The sequence below is a fragment of the Ranitomeya imitator genome, chromosome 1, assembly GCF_032444005.1.
Source record: "Ranitomeya imitator isolate aRanImi1 chromosome 1, aRanImi1.pri, whole genome shotgun sequence".
In the NCBI taxonomy this organism is placed as follows: domain Eukaryota; kingdom Metazoa; phylum Chordata; class Amphibia; order Anura; family Dendrobatidae; genus Ranitomeya; species Ranitomeya imitator.
The window spans coordinates 780709107-780726402 of NC_091282.1; the positions used below are offsets into that span (position 1 = coordinate 780709107).

General features: G+C 44.5%; 1 protein-coding gene across 2 annotated transcripts in view; it reads right to left on the reverse strand.

Annotated features, from left to right (window-relative positions):
- TC2N (tandem C2 domains, nuclear) overlaps positions 1 to 17296 on the reverse strand; it is a 94653-nt gene that overhangs the window by 32468 nt on the left and 44889 nt on the right. For both annotated transcript variants that reach the window (XM_069736861.1, XM_069736871.1), the window contains 4 exons: positions 7770 to 8000; positions 7290 to 7460; positions 5302 to 5378; positions 4116 to 4191 (listed from right to left, as the gene is read on the reverse strand). In XM_069736861.1, coding sequence (XP_069592962.1) covers positions 4116 to 4191; positions 5302 to 5378; positions 7290 to 7460; positions 7770 to 8000 — 555 coding nt within the window. The remainder of the gene's footprint in view (positions 1 to 4115; positions 4192 to 5301; positions 5379 to 7289; positions 7461 to 7769; positions 8001 to 17296) is intronic.

The window sequence follows — 17296 nt, forward strand, 5'->3', positions numbered from 1 at the left end:
TTGGGGGGCGGAGCCACAGACACGATGTTGAATAGGCCCAAGCCGGGGCCTAAATTTCTGTAGCCGGCGGAAGTCACCAGTGGGTCGTTCCAGGCAAGACTTCCATGATGCGGCCTACAAATCGGCCAAAGCCAGGGGCTAAATTTTTGCAGCCATCCAGAGCGTTACATCAGAGAGGTGGGCCACAGGGAAGTGGCTGAGGCTGCCTGTCAGCATGTGGATATCCCACTGAAGATGGATCCACTCACCATTGGTGCGCGTCCCGGCATGGAGCCGCCGCGGATGTGGGTTTCAGCGCTGTTCTGTGTAGCGTGGACGGTGCAGGGATAAACCTCAATCCATCATCCGTTTGTTAGGGAGGTGGAGAGGAACCGTCCGCCTCCTTGTGCCATCCGCTTTCACAGTGGTGGGACAGTGGGGGCTGCTCGGACGCCATAGAGAGGGGCCTCTGTACAGCCACGGAGTTCAGTCCGGGTGGACAGGGCCAGTTGTCCGGCATTAGGCCTGGCTCCAGGAGAGGATACATGGAGGCGACACTCCATGTGGTCGCCTGCTGCTGGTGTGGGGAGATCGGGACCATGAAAGGAACCGTCGCCCCTGAAATGAGCTCAGGCATGGCTTCCCACGTCGCAGGAGAGGGTACGGGGAGGTATACTCGCCTGTTGATGGTTCGGGGGAGATCAGAACCTTGAAAGGAACCGTCGCCCCCTTCACTCTGTTAATTAAAAAATAAAAATTTACAGAAAAGTAAACAATAAAATAAAAACGTTGGGGTCTGAAACAGACCCATGTGCCTCCTACAGACACTAAGCAAGAACTGGTTAGCTGAGAGCCAGCAGGAGGGTTTATACTGCAGGGGAGGAGCCGAGAGCCAGCAGGAGGGTGTATACTGCAGGGGAGGAGCTGAGAGCCAGCAGGAGGGTGTATACTGCAGGGAAGGAGCTAACTTTTTTTGTATCACTTAGTGTCAGCCTCCTATTGGCAGCAGCATACACCCACGGTCTGTGTCCCCCAATGAGGCGAAGGAGAAAATACAGTAGTCACCGGGAATGGTCTTCCAACAATCTTGAAGGAGTTCCCAGAGATGCTTAGCACTTATTGGCCCTTTTGCCTTCACTCTGCGGTCCAGTTCACCCCAAACCATCTCGATTGGGTTCAGGTCTGGTGACTGTGGAGGCCAGGTCATCTGGCGTAGCACCCCATCACTCTCCTGCTTAGTCAAATAACCCTTACACAGCCTGGAGGTGTGTTTGAGGTCATTGTCCTGTTGAAAAATAAATGATGGTCCAACTAAACGCAAACCGGATGGAATAGCATGCCGCTGCAAGATGCTGTGATAGCCATGCTGGTTCAGTATGCCTTCAATTTTTAATAAATCCCCAACAGTGTCACCAGCAAAGCATCCCCACACCATCACACCTCCTCCTCCATGCTTTACGGTGGGAACCAGGCATGTAGAGTCCATCCGTTCACCTGTTCTGCATCGCACAAAGACACGGTGGTTGGAACCAAAGATCTCAAATTTGGACTCATCAGACCAAAGAACAGATTTCCACTGGTTTAATGTCCGTTCCTTGTGTTCTTTAGCCCAAACAAGTCTCTTCTGCTTGTTGCCTGTCCTTAGCAGTAGTTTCCTAGCAGCTATTTTACCATGAAGGCCTGCTGCACAAAGTCTCCTCTTAACAGTTGTTGTAGAGATGTGTCTGCTGCTAGAACTCTGTGTGGCATTGACCTGGTCTCTAATCTGAGCTGCTGTTAACCTGCGATTTCTGAGGCTGGTGACTCTGATAAACTTATCCTCAGAAGCAGAGGTGATTCTTGGTCTCCCTTTGCTGGGGCGGTCCTCATGTGTGCTAGTTTCTTTGTAGCGCTTGTTGGTTTTTGCTACTGCACTTGGGGTCACTTTCTAAGTATGCCCAATTTTTAGGACTGATTGACCTTCATTTCTTAAAGTAATGATGGCCACTTGTTTTTCTTTACTTCGCTGCTTTTTCTTGCCATAATACAAATTCTAACAGTCTATTCAGTAGGACTATCAGCTGTGTATCCACCAGACTTCTGCACAACACAACTGATGGTCCCAACACCATTTATAAGGCAAGAAATCCCACTTATTAAACCTGACAGGGCACACCTGTGGAGTGAAAACCATTTCCGGTGACTACCTCTTGAAGCTCATCAAGAGAATGTCAAGAGTGTGCAAAGCAGTCATCAAAGCAAAAGGTGGCTACTTTGAAGAACCAAGAATATAAGACATAATTTCAGTTGTTTCACACTTTTTTGATAAGTATATAATTTTACATGTGTTAATTCATAGTTTTGATGCCTTCAGTGTGAATGTACAATTTTCATAGTCATAAAAATACAGAAAAATCTTTAAATGAGAAGGTGTGTCCAAACTCAAACTTTTGGTCTGTACTATATTAAAATCACTGCAGGAGCCAACAGGATAGAAGAGATGGATTACATACAGTAAATACAAATAGAATAGATAGATATATAGATGTCAGTGACAAATATAATTAGTACAGTGCGTGTGCAAATTACTGTACATGTATTTAATTAATAAAAGATTATTTTTCTGAAAAAAATGTTGTGGGCTCCCGTGCAATTTTTGTAACCAGCAGAGGGAAAGCAGACAGCTGGGGACCGATGTTTATAGCTTGGGAAGGGAGTAATACTCATGGAGCTTCCCAGGCTATTAATTATCAGCTCACAACTGTATACATAGCCTTTACTGGCTATTAAAATTGGGGACCCTAAAAAAATCTAAATTAGGAAGTAGGGTCCCCCTATAATTAATAAGCAGCAAAGGCTATGCAGACATCTGCGGGCTGATATTAATAGCCTAGGACCGACAGACCAGGAATTTACAGGAACTGGAGGCATTTTGCCAAGAAGAGTGGGCAGCTTTAGCATCTGAGAAAATAAAGAACCTCGTCCACAACTACCACAAAAGACTACAAGCTGTCACATTGATGTTAGAGGGCGCAATACACAGTATTAACAAATGGGTTATATGAACTTTTGATCAGGGTCATTTGATGTTTTGGTTTGTCATTATGATTTAAAAAGAGAAAACACAGTAGTTTGACAATAAATGGCTTCACCCATCCACTAACCATGAGTGGAGAAAAAGTTTTGATGTTATCATTCATATTTTCTGAAAAAAGGCCAAGAAAGCAAAAATTCTGCCAGGGTATGTAAACTTTTGAGCACAACTGTATACAGCTTTGGCAAAAATTAAGAGTCCACTGAAAAATGTTCAGTTTGTCTGATTTTGCTCTTTTTGTCTTTTTTCGGCCTTACTAACTATGTTACTATAGGTATATTTTTTGGTAAAATATAAATTGTTCTCTGAACAAGCAATAAATTTTGTATTTTTTTTTCTGAAAAGGAGAAACAGTGCTTTCAGGCCTCAAATGATGCAAAGACAACAAGTTCATAATCATTTAGAAACAACAATACTAATGTTTTAACTCAGGAAGAGTTGAGAAACCAATATTTTGTGGAATAGCCATGATTTTTAATCACAGCTTTCATGCGTCTTGGCATGCTTTCCACCAGTTTTTCACACTGCTTCTGGCGCAAAAATGTAAGCAGTTCTTCTTTGTTTGATGGCTTGTGACTATCCATCACCCTCTTTATTACATTCCAGAGGTTTTCAGTGGGGTTCAGGTCTGGAGATTGGGCTGCCTATCACAGGGTTTTGATGTGGTGGTCTCGTAATTTTTGCCTAATCTGTCAGTGTGATTTTACTGTAAGCGGCATATGATTTGCTGGCTTTTAAAAGGACACCGGAGGGTAAGAAAAAACGGACAGCACTCGCATGGTCCGAGTGCTGTGCAATTTTTTTCTCACATCCATAGGCTTGCATTGGTGAGTCTCAGACGATATACGTGTACAATTGCAGCATGCTGCGATTTTACACGCATGTCGAATATGCCTGAGAAAATGAACGCTGATGTGAGCTGCCCCATAGATTAACACTGGGCCAAGTGCTATGCAATGTTTTCTTGCATAGCATTCGCCCATATTCAATGGTAGTGACGCCGGCCTTAGAAATATTTTCCTGTGTGTCCAGGGCAGAGATTGTGCTTGGACGTGACACATACCTAGGCTGCGGTTACTGCCCTGTGAGTCCTTCCTGGAGGAGTTGCTGCTTCGAATACTGGAGACAGAGTCGTAGCTCTGTAAAATGAGACAAAATCAATTTAATATGATCCTGAAGTGGTCCTGTGCCTTGTTAACCAGTACAATGAGTGGATTCCCACACTGAGGAGGTACCTTTATAGCTAAGACCAGCATCCACCATTGGAGCTCATGAAAATATGGCCACTTTAGTGAACACTTTGTCATTTCCTCTCATGGATCAAGAACCTGATCTACTTAAAGGGACTCTGTCACCTGAATTTGGCGGGACTGGTTTTGGGTCATATGGGCGGAGTTTTCGGGTGTTTGATTCACCCTTTCCTTACCCGCTGACTGCATGCTGGCTGCAATATTGGATTGAAGTTCATTCTCTGTCCTCCATAGTACACGCCTGCGCAAAGCAATCTTGCCTTGCGCAGGCGTGTACTATGGAGGACAGAGAATGAACTTCAATCCAATATTGCGGCCAGCATGCAGCCAGCGGGTAAGGAAAGGGTGAATCAAACACCCGAAAACTCCGCCCATATGACCCAAAACCAGTCCCGCCAAATTCAGATGACAGGTTCCCTTTAAACTACAACCTCCTGCAACTGTTGTCATGAGCATGAATATATAAGAAAGTAATCTCCTGTCCATCTATCGCCAGCTCTATAGTTGACATTGATCCATAATGGAGAAATTTCCTTCTAATATGTATTTCTCAGCAGTTTTCTTTTTGGCTTTTTTCACCAATATTATAGATTAGTCTATGCAGTTTGAGATTGAAGAATTAGACAGAGGCATTTTTTGGCCACCACAGAAGTAGATTGTTTTTACACAAAAAATTCTAAAAAATTCATAAAATGTCACCACCACACAAAACTAAATTGGTGTAGAAGCTGCAAATGATAGTAAGATGGTACAAATGAATAAAAGAATGGTGCATGTGTGAAAATAGACACAAAATCAATTGCAAAAGTTTGGTTTTGTTGTTATTTAATTTGTGTCACCGGTCACATGCAATTTGTCTGCTTTTTTTTTCCTTTTTTTTTTTATACAGCAATATTGCAATATATATCTAAGTATCCCAACACCCCCTCTCTCCGCCCACCTGCCAGGACACTCACAACTTAATAGACACAGATTATTCCACCTGTCACCTTCTCATACCTGAATGTAGTTGCTGAGGTCATAGAGGGAGCTGCTCCCTGGAGATTCGCTAGTTTTGATGTTTCTCAGGTCACAAACTAGAAGACACCCAGAAATGATAGGATTTAGTTTCAGCTTTGGGTCAGCACCAACAGAGGAAAAGTTTTATCTCAGTACATGAGATTATTATTATTATTATTATTATTATTATTTATATAGCACCATTAATTCCATGGTGCTGTACATGAGAAGGGGTTACATACAGGGTTATAGATATCGTTTACAGTAAACAGGTTTACATTGACAGACTGGTGAAGAGGGGAGAGTACCCTGTCCTTGCGGACTTACGTTCTACGGGCTCATTCTTACATTCTGAGATGGCCGAGGTTGGCGACCACCATGGTGCAGAGCACCGAAGGCAGATCAGGGCTCTGCTCAACATCCAGCAAGGTGCAGCACTGAACTCCTTTCTGATCAAACACTGTGATTAATGCTCATCATTATTTACTCTGATTTCATCAGTCCATTGCTGTACGGTGAATGTAGATGAGGTAGATGGAACTTGTACATAAGAAGTACTGCTGCTCCTATCATGTACATGGGACAATTACGTCCACAGATGTGTAGCTCCTTGTAGCTCATCCTGCGATTTCTTTCCATGCTGACTGTCAGTCTATGTGGAAATTCGGCAATATGCACTAGCACTTTGGCTATGATGGGTGCATATACTCTGTGTGCGGTCCCTTGGGGCTCTTTCAGACATGCATATGATTCGGACTTGTGCTGTCTGAATAAAAATCACACAGCACTATGACTAATGTAATTTAGCAGGGACATTCAAGTGACCATTTTTTCACACGGACACTCGTCGTAGCATGCACTAGTATCTACGATATCTCAGGTGAGACGCTCCTATACAAGTCTATCCCATATGGGTCATCCAAATAGATCTGATTCGTTATTAACATTATTATTATTATTATTATTATTATTATAGCGACATTTATTCCATAGCGCTTCACATGTGAGGACGGATATACAGTGCTGTGCAAATTAATTGGGACAAAGCATTTTTTAAGTAAAATCGTAAGTTGGTTACCAGTCAGTGATTCAAACCAGTTTTAATATATAATAAATAAATCTTGGTCAGCTAGCCAGTGGAAAAAGGTAATTTTCAGAATTAGTACGTAACAGTGCATTATAACATTTTATTTTTTTGCTTTGTCCCAATTAATTTGCACAGCACTATACATAATAAAAGACAAATGACGCAATTCCCAAATACATATTGTGAGGTCTGGAGTGTGGCAAGCAATAGCACCCAACCCCGAGCTCACTTAATCCGCTCCAAAAAACATCATGTGAAATAGGAGAAAATACGGAGCATCGATGAACAAAATAACAAAGTTTATTTAATAAGTAGTTCATGTTAAAATTGATTGATATTATACAGTAATCCACAAGATAGTGCCTAGAAATATTTTTGAGTTGGAGTCGGCAGGAAGTGGAAAGGGCTTGGATATGTGGTTTGAAGGAGAGATCAGTGTCAAGGATTAACATGTACATTTTAAAGTACTGATGACTAACGACAGATTTAACACGGATGTAAAATGCAAATGCCAATAAGGGTGAGAATTGTCTGAGTTTTGTGGATGGAGATCAGGCTATTTTTAATTCGCTCGTCTGAACCCCACCTCAGCGACTGAATTACTCTACAATACTTGAAGCAATGTCATGAAACACCCAGTATCCATGCAGGAAGTGTTACAAAACAGTGCCCCACCTATGCGGATTACTTTACCAAGCATGATCCCACCCCTGCAGAATATCTCACAGATCACTGCCAACCTTTGTAAAATACATCGGAGATGCTACACTACATGCACAACGTATTCTGTGATGCACTGCATTACACTCTACCTGTAGACAGTCTCATAGTGACTCCACCTGCACTATGTTAGGCTTGCATCGTCTATACGATCATGAGATAGCAGATTAGACGTACTCACCTGAACCGTACAGCCTGGCATTATTCGGGTTCAGTGTAGCCCGCCGGTTTAGGTCAGGTGAAATATGCTGCAGGGCGTACCCCGGGTTATAAACCACATCGTAATTAGGTCCTTGTTGATACATAGTGGACAGTTTAGTCTTCCTGTCAGTGAAAGTGGCTCTCGCAGATCCTGTGTGACAGGAAGATTAGCCGTGTTACGCAGCAATGGATGACACAAGAGCGATATGACTGTGACACAATGGCCACTAAAGGTCAAGGATACAGATCAGCGTCACCCTGGAACTACCTGCCACATCTCCTGTGACAGTGACTGATGCATCACATCTCCATTCTCCTAACACAACATTGTAATAATGTGTCCTCCTCACAAGGGAAGGCGAAGACTAGTAATCAATTACAAATGTGGACGACCCTGGGAAATATATTTACTGGAGACGTGTACTTTGGGGCGGTGATAGATTATAGGGCTATGAGTTACCTTTCAGACCATCCATGTGTGTTGGACTGGTCACTGTTCTTGGCTGAATGTAGGATGGTGTAAATGTTGGGACAACAAATGGCACATCTCGACCGTCCACTGGCAGTTTGGATAATAAATAATCCTCGGTGCACCCCACCTGCCGCTTAATGGACACGGATGACATTGGGGGAAGTTCCACAATGTGGGAGCCTTTCCTGGATGCATCAGTGCTTCCCACATCAGACAAGGCTGAAAAAAAGGCAGAAATTCCCATTAATTACAGAGATGAGTATTGTGCAGATCACAAAATCATTAAATAGATATTGTGTGGAAAAAAGGGTCAGGATTGTAAGATATTAGAGCCAGAGGTTTTGAGCACAAAAGCACCGCCATATCTCCATTTCAACATCATTGTTAATCTACACACTTAGTTGATATGAAAAATTATTTATACAAGGAGGTCGTCGCTGCCAGAACAATTGCATTCATAGCTGTGTATATTACGAGACCTACTATACAATAGCATGTATGGCATCGGGTGCAAAGTTGGGGTATCTAAGCTTATTATGTGTGATATTCTCTTCTGAGCTGCTGTATCTAATCCTATAATGCATACTATTATCTACTGAGCTATGTATCTAATCCCATATTGTTAGATACTGTTTACTGAGCTGTGTATCTAATTCTATCCTATGTAACACTGTCTGATGAGCCATGTATCCAATCCTATCATGTGTGATACTGTCTGCTGAGTCATGTATCTAATCTTATCATGTGTTAATACTGTAGTCTCAAGAGTTATGTATCTAATCCTATTATATACCGTATGCTTTTTGTGTGCTACTGTATCTAATCTTGTCATGTAATAGTGTCTGTTGAATGGATTAGATATACAGCTCCACAGATCGGCTTAGATATACTCAATCAAGTGATACTATAGTGATGCACTTTATCTAATCCGCTTATGTGTGATATTGTTGAAATATCCACTGTATCTAAGCTTAAAGGGTAATGGCCATTTTGGTAGACGTACATTATTAGATAGTGGTTGTAAAAATCAAGCACTTTTCCAATTTACTGCTTATTAAAATTTGCTGCCGTTCTTGAGCTATAAACAATTTACTTTTGGTTCCAACTCTTTGCCTAGGAGATCGACACTCGCTGCTGTCTACCTATTAAACTCTGCCCTGAAGCTGTCCGAGATTACGAGATGACAGTGTGCTTCATAGATCCTGGCAGCTTCTGATCAGAACTTGCAATGCGAATCTGTTGCTGTACACTACACACCTGTCCCTAGGCTGAAATGGCTAAAAACAATAGATTGTACAACCCCTGGCAAAAATTATGGAATCACCGGCCTTGGAGGATGTTCATTCAGATCACAGACATGGCACAAAACTAAAGTCATTTCAAATGGCAACTTTCTGACTTTAAGAAACACTAAAAGAAATCAAGAACAAAAAATGTGGTCGTCAGTAATGGTTACTTTTTCTAACAAGGCATAGGAGAAAAATTATAGAATCACTCAATTCTGAGGAAAAAAATAAGGAATCACCCTGTAAATTTTCATTCCCAAAACTAACACCTGCATCAAATTAGATCTGCTCATTAGTCTGCATCTAAAAATGAGTGATCACACCTTGGAGAGCTGTAGCACCAAGTGGACTGACATGAATAATGGCTCCAACATGAGAGATGTCAATTGAAACAAATGAGAGGATTATCAAACTCTTAAAATAGAGTAAATCACCACCCAATGTTGAAAAAGAAGTTGGATGTTCACAATCAGCTGTGTCTACAATCTGGACCAAATACAAACAACATGGGAAGGTTGTTAAAGGCAAACATACTGGTAGACCAAGGATTCGAAGACATCAAAGCGTCAAGACCGGAAACTTAAGGTACCTTCACACATAACGATATCGTTAATGATATCGTTGCTTTTTGTGACGTAGCAATGATATCGTTACGGAAATCGTTATGTGTGGCAGCGACCAACGATCAGGCCCCTGCTGGGAGATCGTTGGTCGCTGAGGAAAGTCCAGAACTTTATTTCGTCGCTGGACTCCCTGCAGACATCGCTGGATCAGCGTGTGTGACACCGATCCAGCGATGTCTTCACTGGTAACCAGGGTAAACATCGGGTTACTAAGCGCAGGGCCGCGCTTAGTAACCCGATGTTTACCCTGGTTACCAGCGTAAAAGTAAAAAAAACAAAGACTACATACTTACCTACCGCTGTCTCCGGCGCTCAGCTTCTCTGCACTCCTCCTGCACTGGCTGTGAGCGTCGGTCAGCCGGAAAGCACAGCGGTGACGTCACCGCTCTGCTTTCCGGCCGCTGTGCTCACAGCCAGTGCAGGAGGAGTGCAGAGAAGCTGAGCGCCGGGGACAGACAGCGGTAGGCAAGTATGTAGTGTTTGTTTTTTTTACTTATACGCTGGTAACCAGGGTAAACATCGGGTTACTAAGCACGGCCCTGCGCTTAGTAACCCGATGTTTACCCTGGTTACCCGGGGATTTCGGCATCGTTGGTCGCTGGAGAGCTGTCTGTGTAACAGCTCTCCAGCGACCAAATTGCGATGCTGCAGCGATCGACATCGTTGTCGGTATCGCTGCAGCGTCGCTGAGTGTGAAGGTACCTTTAAAGCGATATGTCTCCAAAACAGGAAATGCACAACAAAACAAATGAGGAACGAATGGGTGGAAACTGGAATCAACGTCTGTGACCGAACTGTAAGAAACCGCCTAAAAGAAATGGGATTTACATACAGAAAAGCTAAGCGAAAGTGTTGTGAATTCTGTGGCAGAGCTCCCTCCTGTGGTCACAAGTGGTACTTCGGCTGATTCTCTCTGTGAGCTTCCGTTGGTGGAGGAGAGTGGTACTGCGGCTTCTGAGTTTCCTTCCTCAGGTGTTGTGGTGAAGTCGTTAGGTGCTGCTCTATTTAACTCCACCTAGTGCTTTGATCCTGGCCTCCAGTCAATGTTCTAGTATTGGACCTGTTTCCTCCTGGATCGTTCCTGTGGCCTGCTGCTCTGCATAGCTAAGTTCCGCTTTTGCTATTTTGTTTGCTGTTTTTTTCTGTCCAGCTTGCTTATTTGTTTTTTTCTTGCTTGCTGGAAGCTCTGGGACGCAGAGGGTGTACCTCCGTGCCTTTAGTTCGGTACGGAGGGTCTTTTTGCCCCCTTTGCATGGTTGTTTGTAGGGTTTTGTGTTGACCGCAAAGTTACCTTTCCTATCCTCGCTCTGTTCAGAAAGTCGGGCCTCACTTTGCTAAATCTATTTCATCTCTACGTTTGTCTTTTCATCTTAACTCACAGTCATTATATGTGGGGGCTGCCTTTTCCTTTGGGGTATTTCTCTGAGGCAAGGTAGGCTTATTTTCTATCTTCAGGCTAGCTAGTTTCTAAGGCTGTACCAGGAATCAAATCGATAGCACAATCACAATCCCTATGCGGAGGTAGGGTATCGGACTTGGGCTCATCAAATAAATCCCGGTAATCAGACAAGAACTCAGGAACCTCAGAAGGGGTGGATGACGAAATAGTCAGAAATGGGACATCACCATGTACCCCCTGACAACCCCAGCTGGACACAGACATGGATTTCCAATCTAAAACTGGATTATGGACTTGTAGCCATGGCAACCCCAACACGACCACATCATGCAGATTATGCAACACCAGAAAGCGAATAACCTCCTGATGTGCAGGAGCCATGCACATGGTCAGCTGGGTCCAGTACTGAGGCTTATTCTTGGCCAAAGGCGTAGCATCAATTCCTCTCAATGGAATAGGACACTGCAAGGACTCCAAGAAAAACCCACAACGCCTAGCATACTCCAAGTCCATCAAATTCAGAGCAGCGCCTGAGTCCACCAATGCCATGACAGAATACGATGACAAAGAGCAGATCAAGGTAACGGACGGAAGAAATTTTGACTGTACCGTACCAGTGCTTAGTGCGCTTAGGACAATCAGAGATAGCATGAGTGGAATCACCACAGTAGAAACACAGCCCATTCAGACGTCTGTGTTCTTGCCGTTCAACTCTGGTCAAAGTCCTATCGCACTGCATAGGCTCAGGTTTAAGCTCAGGTAATACCACCAAATGGTGCACAGATTTACGCTCGCGCAAGCGTTGACCAATCTGAATGGCCAAAGACATAGACTCATTCAGACCAGCAGGCATAGGAAATCCCACCATGACATCTTTAAGGGCTTCAGAGAGACCTTTTCTGAAAATAGCTGCGAGCGCACCTTCATTCCACTGAGTGAGTACGGACCACTTTCTAAATTTCTGACAATATACCTCTATTTCATCCTGACCCTGACACAGAGCCAGCAAATTCTTCTCTGCCTGATCCACCGAATTAGGCTCATCGTACAGCAATCCGAGCGCCAGGAAAAATGCATCGATATTACTTAATGCAGGATCCCCTGGCGCAAGGGAAAATGCCCAGTCCTGAGGATCGCCACGCAAAAAAGAAATAACGATCCTAACTTGTTGAACTGGGTCACCAGAGGAGCGAGGTTTCAAAGCCAGAAATAGTTTACAATTATTTTTGAAACTCAGAAATTTAGTTCTAACTCCAAAAAACAAATCAGGAATAGGGATTCTCGGTTCTAACATAGAATTCTGAACCACAAAGTCTTGAATACTTTGCACTCTTGCCGTGAGCTGATCCACACATGAAGACAGACCTTTAATGTCCATTGCTACACCTGTGTCCTGAACCACCCAAATGTCTAGGTGAAAAAAAAGGCAAAACACAGTGCAAAGAAAAAAAAAAATGGTCTCAGAACTTCTTTTTTCCCTCTATTGAGAATCATTAGTACTTTGGCTTCCAGTAGTGTTATGAAAGGTAATTCAGTACCACAATGGACATAGAGGTCAGCGCACATACAGTGACCTGGCAATAACCCAAAAAACAAGAACGAGCTCTGAGACGTGGGAACTCTGTTGACCGCAATCCCTAATCCTCTCCAACCACACTAAAGGCAGCCGTGGATTGCGCCTAACGCTGCCTATACAACTCGGCACGGCCTGAGAAACTAGCTAGCCTGAAGATAGAAAATAAGCCTACCTTGCCTCAGAGAAATACCCCAAAGGAAAAGGCAGCCCCCCACATATAATGACTGTGAGTTAAGATGAAAAGACAAACGTAGAGATGAAATAGATTTAGCAAAGTGAGGCCCAACTTTCTGAACAGAGCGAGGATAGGAAAGGTAACTTTGCGGTCAACACAAAACCGTACAAAAACCACGCAAAGGGGGCAAAAAGACCCTCCGTACCGAACTAACGGCATGGATGTACACCCTCTGCGTCCCAGAGCTTCCAGCAAGCAGAAAAAAACAAATTGACAAGCTGGACAGAAAAAAACAGCAAACAAATAGCAAAGAGGAACTTAGATATGCAGAGCAGCAGGCCACAGGAACGATCCAGGAGGAAACAGGTCCAATACTAGAACATTGACTGGAAGCCAGGATCAAAGCACTAGGTGGAGTTAAATAGAGAAGCACCTAACGACTTCACATCACCTGAGGAAGGAAACTCAGAAGCCGCAGTACCACTTTCCTCCACCAACGGAAGCTCACAGAGAGAACCAGCCGAAGTACCACTTGTGACCACAGGAGGGAGCTCTGCCACAGAATTCACAACAGTCAGGGTCAGGATGAGATAGAGGTATATTGTCAGAAATTTAGAAAGTGGTCCGTACTCACTCAATGGAATGAAGGTGCGCTCGCAGCTATTTTCAGAAAGGGTCTCTCTGAAGCCCTTAAGGATGTCATGGTGGGATTTCCTATGCCTGCTGGTCTGAATGAGTATATGTCTTTGGCCATTCAGATCGGTCGACGCTTTCGTGAGCGTAAATCTGTGCACCATTTGGCGGTATTATCTGAGCATAAACCTGAGCCTATGCAGTGGGATAGGACTTTGACCAGAGTTGAACGGCAAGAACACAGACGTCTGAATGGGCTGTGTTTCTACTGTGGTGATTCCACTCATGCTATCTCTGATTGTCCTAAGCGCACTAAGCGGGTTCGCTAGGTCTGCCACCATTGGTACGGTACAGTCAAAATTTCTTTTGTCCGTAACCTTGATCTGCTCTTTGTCATCTTATTCTGTCATGGCATTTGTGGATTCAGGCGCTGCCCTAAATTTGATGGACTTGGAGTATGCTAGGCGTTGTGGGTTTTTCTTGGAGCCCTTGCAGTGTCCTATTCCATTAAGAGGAATTGATGCTACGCCTTTGGCCAAGAATAAGCCTCAGTATTGGACCCAGCTGACCATGTGCATGGCTTCTGCACATCAGGAGGTTATTCGCTTTCTGGTGTTGCATAATCTGCATGATGTGGTCGTGTTGGGGTTGCCATGGCTACAAGTCCATAATCCAGTATTAGATTGGAAATCCATGTCTGTGTCCAGCTGGGGTTGTCAGGCTGTCTATTTCGTCATCCACCCCTTCTGAGGTTCCAGAGTTCTTGTCTGATTACCGGGATGTATTTGATGAGCCCAAGTCCGATACCCTACCTCCGCATAGGGATTGTGATTGTGCTATCGATTTGATTCCTGGTAGTAAATTCCCAAAGGGTCGACTGTTTAATTTATCTGTGCCTGAGCACGCCGCTATGCGGAGTTACGTGAAGGAGTCCTTGGAGAAGGGGCATATTCGCCCGTCATCGTCGCCATTAGGAGCAGGGTTCTTTTTTGTGGCCAAGAAGGATGGTTCGCTGAGACCTTGTATAGATTACCGCCTTCTAAATAAGATCACGGTTAAATTTCAGTACCCCTTGCCGTTGTTATCTGATTTGTTTGCTCGGATTAAGGGGGCTAGTTGGTTCACCAAGATAGATCTTCGTGGTGCGTATAATCTTGTGCGTATTAAGGGAGGCGATGAATGGAAAACTGCATTTAATACGCCCGAGGGTCATTTTGAGTATCTAGTGATGCCATTCGGACTTGCCAATGCTCCATCAGTGTTTCAGTCCTTTATGCATGACATCTTCCGAGAGTACCTGGATAAATTCCTGATTGTGTACTTGGATGACATTTTGATCTTCTCGGATGATTGGGAGTCTCATGTGAAGCAGGTCAGAACGGTGTTTCAGGTCCTGCGTGCTAATTCTTTGTTTGTGAAGGGATCAAAGTGTCTCTTTGGTGTTCAGAAGGTTTCATTTTTGGGTTTCATCTTTTCCCCTTCTACTATCGAGATGGACCCTGTTAAGGTCCAAGCCATCCATGATTGGACTCAGCCGACATCTCTGAAAAGTCTGCAAAAGTTCCTGGGCTTTGCTAATTTTTATCATCGCTTCATCTGCAATTTTTCTAGTATTGCTAAACCATTGACCGATTTGACCAAGAAGGGTGCTGATGTGGTCAATTGGTCTTCTGCTGCTGTTGAAGCTTTTCAAGAGTTGAAGCGTCGTTTTTCTTCTGCCCCTGTGTTGTGTCAACCAGATGTTTCGCTTCCATTCCAGGTCGAGGTTGATGCTTCTGAGATTGGAGCAGGGGCTGTTTTGTCGCAGAGAAGTTCTGATTGCTCGGTGATGAAACCATGCGCCTTCTTTTCCAGGAAGTTTTTGCCTGCTGAGCGAAATTATGATGTTGGCAATCGAGAGTTGCTGGCCATGAAGTGGGCATTCGAGGAGTGGCGTCATTGGCTTGAAGGAGCTAAGCATCGCGTGGTGGTCTTGACTGATCATAAGAACTTGACTTATCTCGAGTCTGCCAAGCGGTTGAATCCCAGACAGGCTCGTTGGTCGCTGTTTTTTGCCCGTTTTGACTTTGTGATTTCGTACCTTCCGGGCTCTAAAAATGTGAAGGCGGATGCTCTGTCTAGGAGTTTTGTGCCCGACTCTCCGGGTTTATCTGAGCCGGCGGGTATTCTCAAAGAGGGAGTAATTGTGTCTGCCATCTCCCCTGATTTGCGGCGGGTGCTGCAAAAATTTCAGGCTAATAAACCTGATCGTTGCCCAGCGGAGAAACTGTTTGTCCCTGATAGGTGGACGAATAAAGTTATCTCTGAGGTTCATTGTTCGGTGTTGGCTGGTCATCCTGGAATCTTTGGTACCAGAGAGTTAGTGGCTAGATCCTTTTGGTGGCCATCTCTGTCGCGAGATGTGCGTTCTTTTGTGCAGTCCTGTGGGATTTGTGCTCGGGCTAAGCCCTGCTGTTCTCGTGCCAGTGGGTTGCTTTTGCCCTTGCCGGTCCCGAAGAGGCCTTGGACACATATCTCTATGGATTTTATTTCAGATCTTCCCGTCTCTCAAAAAATGTCAGTCATTTGGGTGGTTTGTGATCGCTTCTCTAAGATGGTCCATTTGGTACCCTTGTCTAAATTACCTTCCTCCTCTGATTTGGTGCCATTGTTCTTCCAGCATGTGGTTCGTTTACATGGCATTCCAGAGAATATCGTTTCTGACAGAGGTTCCCAGTTTGTTTCGAGGTTTTGGCGAGCCTTTTGTGCTAGGATGGGCATTGACTTGTCTTTTTCCTCGGCTTTCCATCCTCAGACTAATGGCCAGACCGAACGAACCAATCAGACCTTGGAAACATATCTGAGATGCTTTGTTTCTGCTGATCAGGATGACTGGGTGTCCTTTTTGCCGTTGGCTGAGTTCGCCCTTAATAATTGGGCCAGCTCGGCTACCTTGGTTTCGCCGTTTTTCTGCAACTCTGGGTTCCATCCTCGTTTCTCTTCAGGGCAGGTTGAGTCTTCGGACTGTCCTGGTGTGGATACTGTGGTGGACAGGTTGCAGCAGATTTGGACTCATGTAGTGGACAATTTGACCTTGTCCCAGGAGAAGGCTCAACGTTTCGCTAATCGCAGACGCTGTGTGGGCCCCGACTTCGTGTTGGGGATTTGGTTTGGTTATCTTCTCGTCATATTCCTATGAAGGTTTCCTCTCCTAAGTTTAAACCTTGTTTCATTGGTCCGTATAGGATTTCTGAGGTTCTTAATCCTGTGTCTTTTCATCTGACCCTTCCAGATTATTTTTCCATTCATAACGTATTCCATAGGTCATTGTTGCGGAGATACGTGGCTCCTATGGTTCCATCTGTTGATCCTCCTGCCCCGGTTTTGGTGGAGGGGGAGTTGGAGTATATTGTGGAGAAGATTTTGGATTCTCGTGTTTCAAGACGGAAACTCCAGTATCTGGTTAAGTGGAAGGGTTATGCTCAGGAAGATAATTCCTGGGTCTTCGCCTCTGATGTCCATGCTCCCGATCTTGTTCGTGCCTTTCATATGGCTCATCCTGGTCGTCCTGGGGGCTCTGGTGAGGGTTCGGTGACCCCTCCTCAAGGGGGGGGTACTGTTGTGAATTCTGTGGCAGAGCTCCCTCCTGTGGTCACAAGTGGTACTTCGGCTGATTCTCTCTGTGAGCTTCCGTTGGTGGAGGAGAGTGGTACTGCGGCTTCTGAGTTTCCTTCCTCAGGTGTTGTGGTGAAGTCGTTAGGTGCTGCTCTATTTAACTCCACCTAGTGCTTTGATCCTGGCCTCCAGTCAATGTTCTAGTATTGGACCTGTTTCCTCCTGGATC